This window comes from Sylvia atricapilla, chromosome 3, assembly GCF_009819655.1.
Source record: "Sylvia atricapilla isolate bSylAtr1 chromosome 3, bSylAtr1.pri, whole genome shotgun sequence".
Taxonomy (NCBI): domain Eukaryota; kingdom Metazoa; phylum Chordata; class Aves; order Passeriformes; family Sylviidae; genus Sylvia; species Sylvia atricapilla.
In genome coordinates, this window is record NC_089142.1 from 96,201,577 (window position 1) to 96,211,687 (window position 10,111).

The following is a 10,111-nucleotide window of genomic DNA, read 5'->3' on the forward strand; positions in this document are numbered from 1 at the left end:
GGTGACCCGGCAGCTCAGCGACTCCTCCGTATTGATGATGTTTACCCAAGCATGCTCCACTTGCAGAGGCCATAAAATAAATGAGAAATTTGATTAGTTTCAGTTGCTTCAGAGCTGTGCTCAGTTTCTGTTTAGCTACCATCAAAGTGTCTAGACACAGAGCATCTAAACTCTGCTTTGACCTAGAGATGAGTCACCTAGAGATGGTGAGTTTCAGCCAAAAGTCCAAGGGTCTGGTTCCAGGATGCGACTGGACACACAGAGGCATTTCTGTCCTGACTGCTCTGGCTTATTGCTATTTCAGCAATGCCTGGAGTTCAGAAAGGATCCAAACACAGTGCTGGGGCTTCCTGGATTGCCAAGCAGCTCTGACTCGCAGCTTTAGTCTCTGCTGGAAGCCCTTGTTCAGAGCTGTAGTACCTGGGGCATCACACCAGACAACAAGGAAGCACTGACCCACTAGCTTATAATTTATGGCAGTGCAGGTTGCCTCTGCTTTGAGATTTCTAAAGACTTTCTGAGGTTTTCTACAGAAATTAATTTTGTTCTGCAGCTCTGTACAGAAAGGCACAGGAGAATCCAGCAAAGGGGCAGGCTTTCTTCTCCCTGGGGTCTCAGAGTTGTTAGTGAATGTATTTTTTATATCAGGGGATATATTTGCTAGAACCAGGATCTCCAGTATCCCTGAGCCCATGGGACTGAATGTCAGAAGGGCTATGTATTAATGTCTATGGCAAAATAAGTGAACAAGCCCAGTACTATTTATTTCTCTCCTGCCTACAGCCACTTCAAAGGCTCCCTCCGCAGGTATCAGATCTATCTCAGAGCTGTCAGGCTTTGGTTTGTTTTCCAGGATACCTGTAATCTCCCCAAATCTGCCTGTAGGAAAGGCATGCACAAAGCACATGTGGGCTGGGCTCCTGGGCTGGTGTGAACTGGGGCATTTGCCTGAGCTTCAGGGAGCTCCTCCAGCTGCCAGCCCAGGCCCAGGGAACTGCCGTGCCTGCAGTGGCCTCTGGGCGCTCAGAACAAAAGGCAACTCATGAATATAAATAGTGTGGATCTGGAAAGCTAATATTAAACTGAGGGGGTTTCAGCACATTTGATATTATTTAAATTAAATTTTATGCCACTTACCTCTTAAGAACTTCTGCAAACAGTCCTCGGGTTAACTTATTCAGATAGCAGCAAGAAAATTTCATAAGTCACCTTTAATAACTGAGACTATGTGACTACATTTCAAGTTGTTACTAGGCTATCAAAAAGATATGGTTCAAAGAACGTTTAAAACATTTCAAGACTTTCAAGTCCCCATCAAACTTCCCAAGCTGATATTCATCTAGCTTACGCTGTTGTCAAAGAAATAAGCTTAATGGAGTGAGACCAACTCTGGACTTTCTTGTTCCTTTTGTTCATATAAATCCAGACCAGCAGTGTTATTCTTAAAAGAAAAGAAACATGTCAGAGAATATTATTAAAAATAGGCTCTATTTCCCTAAAGGATGTGTTACCCAGTCACACACGTGGCTTATGTAAATATGTAACCAGGGTCTGTTTCAGTAGAAGTGTTTTACATGAGGGTTTTAGTAACAAGGACTTTGATATTCAAGGTATTGGATCAAGTACCAAAAAAGCTTAGTATGCCTCAGAGATGTAAAGCAAATACCTGAAGGCTGGAAGGGAAGTCCCATGCCTGCAGTTTATTTTTGGGAAGGGTCAGTGTGTGTAGAAGCAATTATAAGCAGCCTTGAAGGAACAAATTGGATTATCTTTCATTGTTTTCTTTTTTTTTTTCCTCTTTTTTTTTTAATGTGTGTGAGAGAGAGAGGAAAAAAAAACAGAGAGAGAGAGAGAGAGGGAGACAATGAAAATCAAGCTCCTGATAGTAGCAGAATCAGACTTTGGAGCTTTTATTCTAGGTTTGGGATTATTTTCAGGACCAGCCTTTGGGTTACTGCCCACCAAAAGCTGTCTTGGGAAAACCCAGAGCAAGGCACCATCCCCGATTCACAGGAGGTTTTGGGGTCCAGTTCTGCTGTTAGCACTATGTGATGGATTTTGGCACTGATCTCTAATGAAAGCCCATTTAGCCAAAAGGACTGGGACTCCACAGAAACATTCAGCAGGTGACAGGAACAGAAAAGTGCTCAGGGTATTTGTATTCAGTTTCTAGGCTAAGCACAAATAATGCACTGGCCTCTTCTTGTTTAAGAGCAGATAATATTTTTCAGTCCTATAGCTTGTAAGCTGTCTGGGAAAATGAGGTTTTACTTCAGGTGTATGTTCTTAAATTATTTTTTTATGCCATTGTAGAAACTTTCGAAATAGGAGATGACAAGAAATGTCACTTTTACTACTTATTTGAGCCATTCTCCTGAAATACAGTAAGTGATTTCCCTATACTCCTTTCCAGCGTCCTCCAAATAAATATCCTGGAGCAAGTATATGATTGGGCATCTTATTTTTAGTATTTGGAGTACAGGCCCACACACCAGGGAATTTTTTAGCAAGTGCTTTAATAGTGCTGTGTTTACAAGAGCAGCACTGGTGTTATTTATTGCCAACGACTTGCAGAAATTGTTTCAATCTCATTTGCACAATGGATGTGCTGGAAGACCAGCGAGGTCAGGAGCAGTGCAGTTAGCAGCACAGGAGGGAGAAAGGCTGATTTCTCTGCGTCTAATCTATCAAATTCTCATTACAAGAGCTTCAGCCTTCATGCCTCTATGCAGGCAAGGGTTTGCTGCTGCTGTCCTCTGCAGCTGGATCTTATCAGCAAGGCAGGGAAGGCTGCTGCTGCAGCAGCTAGACAAGAGGGAACCAAGTCCCCTCACAGCTCCCTTCTGGCCACTTGCACAGCAGCTCTGTTTAGTCAAAGGCAGGCACTGCAGAAAAATGGGTAAGGAAGGTTTTTTTATGATGGATGTCTGGGAGAGGATGAGTGCTGCCTGAGAGATACGTCCTCTGCATCAGGCCCTGATTCAGGGAGCTGAGCAGCACTGCCTTTTTTGTCTGTGTGGCTGGTTCCTGGTTGCTCCTGTCCCTGCTCACAGCTCTACACAAATGCTGTTCAAGCAGAAAGGAGGGTTCAGCATGAAGGGCTTGGTACAATTTGTTTGTTGTGGATGGTATTACAAAGTTTACATTCCCTGTTCATTTCTTTCTGATGTGATCCTTGTTTCTAACTCATATTTGGACCATCCTGTTTGGCACAAAATGGCACATCTCAGACCCAGCCCCTCTACTAAACTAGTTCCTGCTCTGTTCCTTGGTTCTCATGTATTTGTCTTGTGTGAAACTGAGGCAGGAACTTGCTCTGCCTCCCAAACAAAAGAACCTAAGGACTAGGCTATAACAGAAAACTTCCCTGGTGTCCCTTGTCCCCTGAGTCTTTGGAGCTGCTCCTGCCGGCATGTGTACAAATCCCACTCTCTTGCCTCAGGGCAAGTGCTCCCATGATTAGGTTGGCATCCACCTCTGTCTTAGGAGGTCAAAAGCAAACCAGTTTTCTGTTCCACATGATTACTTCCTTCCTGCAGGAGACAGTTTGGTGTCTTCCAATTTTGACACAGCTCTTACAAGCCCTGTCTCAGGCAGCACTGCTGGTATGTGAGTCCTCTTTTTGGGTGTCTGTCCCTCCATACTGTGTCTGGCAGATAGCCAATAAAATGGTCCGTGTATCAGGAGTTTTTAAATGAAGCTTCATTTCTTTTTCTTCTTCAAAAAAACAAAATTCAGAAGCACTTTACATACCCAGCTCTCCTTGGCAGACATCTGTTCGGGTAGCTCCTCCGATTATAAACTGAGGGTTGGCACATAACTCCTGAAAAGACAAGATTTCAGAGTTTGTATCACCCTTTCTGATCTGAAAAGTTCCCTTTTCTTGTTCCTTGTTTCAATATTCAAAAACTATTAAACACTTTGAATATGTCTTTAAAAATATATCCTTTCTCCTCTGTCTGATTAACACAGTCCCAGGACAAAATTTCTTTATTAAATTGAGATCTGCTTTTGTTTGTTAGGTTTTTGGTTTTTTTCAGGCAAATCCTGATGCCCTTTGCTACTAGGCACTGTCAGTGATACTACTGAGAATTTTTGCTACTGTGGAGACAGAGGTGAAAATTCACCAGAGCATTTACATCTTATTTCATCTTGCTGAGATTTTGGTTCAAGCAGCACAAATGAGTTGGTGACTGTAACTGCTGCCTGTGCCACTGGAACTGTGCTGAGTTTCCAGTGCCAACAGTGTGGCACAGGATGTTTCCCCACCCTGACCCAACCACACAAATGTTTTCATTAGCAACAACCCCCCTTTCTTCCTGGACCTTTGGGGCCAGCCAAGTAGGTTATGGCAATGACTGTCACTCCGATCCCAACTCTGAGCTCTCCAACAACTCATGGCCTATATTAGGAAGACATTATTGTCTCTCTAGAGACAAAAGCCTTTTCTGTTTTTTCTGAGAATTTTCCATGAGCTTCTGGACGGCAGCAAGGAGCAGTTTACAGAAGCCTAACTTGGCAATCAGAGTTGAGGACAGTTTAGGCAGTCACTGGCTCTCCTCGAGAGCAGCAGTTTTCAGCTCTGAGCATCCCATGGAGAGACAGAGACAACCCAGGGCTTCTTGTGTATGATGAAGAGCCAGTCTGTGAATCTTCCCTCCAGTAGGAATCATCTCGGCTGCATCCTTTTGCTTCTGTCCAGTGGAGAAGAGTCCAGCAGCAGGTTACCCACCACACAGAAGAAAGTTTTATGTATTTTTTTCTCTTCTCCCTGCAAAGTGCTGCACCTGGTGTCAGTCAGCTGCATAGCACTTATTACTCACCCAGATACCTGTCCTTCCTGAGCCACTCCCAAGTGCCACATGCACCTTTCACACAGCTGAGCTTCCCCTCAGGGGTCCCACGGGCTGGTCTCTGCCAGGCAGGGCTGGGATATTGAACCCTGCTGGATCTCAGCCCTCAGTTATTCCTTACCCTGCTGTGCTTGTGGCTATGTCTCTGCCTGCAGCAGGCCCAACTCTGTTCTTGTGTGAGAAACCCAAGTCTAATTTAATGAGTTTTCTAAGGCTGATCTTCTCCAAGGATAGGCAAAGCCAAGATACATATCCATGGTATTTGCTGAAGTAACGTCCAGGTGCCAGAGTGAGGTGCTGATGGATAAATGGAGTTGCCAGGGTTATTAAACCTGGGGTTACTAAACCTGCAAGTTTCTGTTTCATACTTTTCAGGTGAAAAGATAATAAAGTTTGAAGCCTTGAAATTTTCTGTTCCTCTCATTCTCGTTTCCTCTGGAAAGGAGGTGAGTAATTTGTGGGGAGAGGAATCCCCATTTTTTAAAATATTTCTTGATGCTGTAAAATGACAAAGGAGACTTGGGGACTGAAATAAATTACTGAAAAATGAGAGTGCAGAAAAATCTCTGAAGCCCTGATTTTGGGACTTAAAAAAAAAATTATCATCTAATCTTTGCTGATGAAAATTACCTTCTTAGAATCAGAGGCCATTTCTAGGATACACGTATTTAGATAATAACATTTCCAGACAGTTGCTATTTAACAGTTACAGGCAGCTTGAAGTGAGGCAGAGGGTTTTATTTAGGTGTTTTCCTGAGGGGCACAGCAGGAAGACCTCAGTGTGGGTCCTGCTACAAATGATAGTCAGTGGTTCCTGGGGTGGCCCATGATCTGGGGCTGGATACATGTTGGGCTTTTGCATCCATCTCTGGATTGCACCCTGGACTTTGTCTCTCTGCAGCTGGGATGAATGGAAAGAAAGCAGGTTGCCAAGAAGCAGGGACCCATGAAGAATTTATAGAATTCCCTGCTTTATAATGGGCTTAGGAGATGATGATTCCTTTTCCCACCCCCTTTCCAACCTTGCTTCTGCCATGGAAGTAAAGCAAGATAGAATTAGGAAAAAAGACATACAGAAGCAGTGGATATTCAAGCTCACCAGTGATTTAACCCAGATGCTCAGCTGGGCTTTGGTTAGATTTGAACTCAGTGAAATAAGAAGTTACAGAACGCTCTTACCGTGGGGCGCTTCCAGACTATTCCCTGAGTTTTGTAGGAATATGGTCCCAGGTCCTGGTAGCCCAGAGCAGAAGGACAGGCTGGGAACTCCTCATCCTTGAACAGTGTGCCAGTCTGCAGGCACTGCTGCTTCAGGGCTTCATAGTCCTGCTTCAAGTACTTGATGGCATTCCCGTTGGATCCGAGCCCGTCCGCTGCTGCCCGTTCTTGGCACAGTCTCGCCGTGACCCTGGACATGCTGCCCACCTCCCAGCGTGTGCTGCAGCTCTCCAGCGCAAAGAGAGGAGGTGAGTATGGGCAGGCAGCAGTCTCGGGTGGAGCCAAGGACTGTCCCAAGTGCTCCAGCAGCCCTGGAGGGAGGAGGCACCAGGAGAGCAAATATGTACCGGGGAGAGGGGCGGGAGCCACAGCCATCACGGCTGGGATTATGGGCACTGCCTGCTGCTACTCCCATGGTATTTGCTTTTTCCGCTCTCCCTTTTTAAAATGCTTCTTTTTAGCAAGAAGCCAGGGAGAACTTTCTGCAGGCACACCTGTTAACAGAGGGAAAGAGACTGCGTGCATTCCACGTACTGAAAGTCAGGTTTAAGGATCAGTACTTTAAAAATCCAGGTGAAGGTGGTTCAAAACTCCTTTCTTCCTTCTGAAATCGCACTCTATGCTGTTGGAGGCACAAAACCTGGAGCTGGATATCTATTGCTACACCTGACATGGCTATGGAGATGCCATGGAGTTTTAAAGCTAGGGAAAATTGAACCCACTTCTGGCTTAAACAATGAAGTTTCTTAAAAAGACTCCTCTCTTTGGTACTCTCAAAGGAGTATGAATCTACAATTTAATTTACTAGCAACAAGAGGTGTGAAGCTGACAGAGCTAGAGCTGGCCACTTGCAGAGGACAAGGATACAACCCAGGAGCATGACCTAAGCCAAAATCAGGAAATTGTTTCACCAGGTAAGAGGGAAGCTGGTAAGCCCTGCTACCCCTCTCCAGTGTCACCTTGGGCAGAAAGTCACTGAAACGTTCCCATCTATAAAGACAGCCTCTTGTCTCAGCTAGTGAGAGATTACCCATCATATTTACAGTCTTCTGGTGGCGTTTCCTGCATATAAAATGTTTACAGGCAGAAAACAAAGAAAGCCTTGAGTGCAAAAGGCTTTATGGACCTTAGGAAACAGTGGTTGCTGTTCTTGTAGGAGAAAAACTCCATTTCTACCCTAGCAACCCCATCTTGAACAGGGGTCCACACTTCCGTGGCAAGGTGCCTTTGTAGGTTTAGGAACTGAAGGAGGAAGTACTTTCCATGGAGCATAGCTGCTCTCTGCTGTCATCCTGTATAATGGCTGGGATCACCCCTGTCCAGCTGAGAGCTGGGTAAACAGTAACTCTGTTTGCCAAGGAGCTTGTTTGATGACTACCTCTAGGTAAATTTAGAAAGAAGGTGTGGGGAAGGGAAGAGAGAATTTTTAAGGAATGAAACCTGGTGAGATAAGGAATCCAAACAGAGGCTAGCCAGGTTGCTTGTCCACAAATATTTGAAGTGAATGCAAAGGAGGAAACAAAATTACTTGGTCAGTTCCAGGCAGTGAAGGCTGGGCTGAGGGAATTGATGTATCAGTCACCCCAAAAATTAAACTAATTCTGTTGAAATTGAGTAAAGGAAATTCACTCAATTTCAGAATTTTATCCCCGTTGCCTTTCAGTACTTTCAGGCATGTCTGCTTACTGAACCAGAGGAGAGGAAAGGAATAACAAAAGGTTGAGGGAAGGTTTTTTTCTTTCCAGAGTGGATTTGTTTTCCTGTCAAATAGACCCACTCAGAGGTACCCACTTTCTTTGCTCATGAGGCAGAATATTGCTTTCTTCCCCCACCCTGCATCAATGCCTTGTGCTGAAATTTCCCCTCTTCCTTTGGTACAGAGGAATGCTCCCACTTTGCTGTGATTGCTGTCAGCTGCAAGGCTGGCAGCGGTGTTCCTGGAAAAGCACAGTGTTCCAGCAACTGGAAAAGGTCATTTTGAACAATTGCAATGTTTTGTTTTCCATGTACTTTTTCAGACACACACTTGATATGGTGTGTGCTCTGTAACTCTGACTAGATGTGAGCAGGCACAGCACAGGTGAACCCTTGTGCATCACCAGAGTGTAACAGGGAAAGACAGACAAAAGGTAGGAGCACCTCCCATGTGGAGGCAGGCTGAGAGTACTGGGGTTTTTCATTCTGGAGAAGAAAAGGCTCCAGAAAGACCTTAGAGCACCTTCCAGCTCCTAAAGGAGGCTACCAGAGAGCTGGAGAAGAAATTTTTACAGGGTTTGTAGTGGTAAGACAAATGGAAATGTATCTTCAGACTGACAGAGGGGAGGTTTAGATGAAACATTAAGTTGAAATTATTCAGTGTAAGGATGTTGATGCTCTGGAACAGGTTTCCCAGGGAGGTAGTGGATGTTTCATTCCTGGAAGTATTCAAGGCCAGGCTGGATGATCCTTTGGGCACCCCGTTCTAGTGAAGGGTGCCCCTGACCATGGTAGGGGGGTTGGATCAAGATGATATTTAGGGCCCTTTCCAAAACAAACCATTCTATAATACAATCAGGATTTAATAACTAATTTCAGTTTTCACATTTGAAAAGTGACTGAGGACAACCCTTTTCTCTGGGGGAAGCTTGGACCTGGTGACCACCCAGTGTGTCCATCACACAGATCACTATTTGATTCTAGTGATGTCACAGCACTTTGAATCCATTTTCCAAGCTTGATTAGCATCAGCATGATTTATTTTGTGTAGAATGTGATACACAAGCACCATCTAGAGGATATAAAGAAGAGGAGATGATGATGACTACAGTTGATTACAGCTACAGCTGACAGCTGTATTATAGGAGGAAAAAAGTTTTAAGGTTCCCCATGACTCAAAAACTGCTGCTGAAGTGGCATTAACCCCTAGGGTTAATAGTTGTAACAATTATTCTGACTTCTGTTGCTTCTGGGATTTGCATATTATTGTCTGGCTCTTCTTGCTTTCCTTTCCTTCTCTCTCCTCCTTTCTTGATGATGGCAAGAGGATGAGAGGAATAACGAAGAACCAATTAAACCAGAAAAATGCATCACCTGGGTGTCAAAGAGACTGAAAATTCCATGCAGTCAGGACTGTTCTGTATATGGGGAAATCTTTAGAAGAAAATAACTGCCAATCACCCAGCAGTTTCACATACATTTCTGACACAGTGCATTAGAGAGAAATGAGAGGGCTCTCCTGTACTGCAGCACTTGGCTAATGAGGACTGGATCTGCTTTGCTGTACTGTAGACCCTGCACCATGAAAACAGATCAGTTCCATTCTGAGAGCTTGCCTTCTCATATTCTAGATGTATGGGTTCCTGCCCACCTTATTACTGTGAAAATTGAGTGACTATCAATAGGAAGACCGCTGGGAGCTATGAAAGTTCCTAAATGTTTTTCTCTAAGATTATTGTTTTATTGTTTCATATTTTATCTGAGTGTTTGGGGAGGGATGGGTTGCTACAAGCTGCAGCCTCACAGGTTCCCTATTGGGAAACACATCTGAAATTAGCTGTCATCCTGCTTGCTTGTTTTATAAAAACCATAAACTTGCTGGTGCCTGATGAGGAGGAAGATGATGTCCTGCAGAGGTAATGCCTGTACCCCCAGGTGTGAAGCTCCACAATATGACTTGGGCTGATCCAGAATGATGGTTCAGCACTGGGAAAGAAGCTGGATTTTGCAGGATGAGCCAGGTCTTTCTGACACCTCACACTGAACTGGTCAGAGCTGGAGCCACCTTGTGATGTTGGGGAAAGCTCAGTACCTCTCCAGATCCCAAACCACAGACAGGAAAGCAATTCCCTTCCTCATGTAACATCACGATTGCTACTGCAAGCCTCTTCCCCTGGGAAACCACCCTCATCCTGATGAGGATGGGGCAGTTCCTCAGCAGGAGAACAGGAGCCCAGAAGGTACCTGGGCCCATTCCTCCCTTCCTGAGCTGTTGGCCATTTGTTCACCAGTATCCATGTACAGGGAAAGGACAAAGGAGCAAGAGGCAGGAGGGATGATGCAAG

At 44.8% G+C, this 10,111-nt stretch overlaps 1 protein-coding gene across 2 annotated transcripts in view; it reads right to left on the minus strand.

Annotated features, from left to right (window-relative positions):
* LOC136359550 (calpain-8-like) overlaps positions 1–6,273 on the minus strand; it is a 29,449-nt gene extending 23,176 nt beyond the window's left edge. For both annotated transcript variants that reach the window (XM_066316275.1, XM_066316274.1), the window contains exons 1-2: positions 6,033–6,273; positions 3,754–3,823 (exon numbers count right to left, since the gene is read on the minus strand). In XM_066316275.1, coding sequence (XP_066172372.1) covers positions 3,754–3,823; positions 6,033–6,269 — 307 coding nt within the window. In that variant the 5' untranslated portion in view covers positions 6,270–6,273. The remainder of the gene's footprint in view (positions 1–3,753; positions 3,824–6,032) is intronic.
* Positions 6,274–10,111: the final 3,838 nt, after the last annotated feature.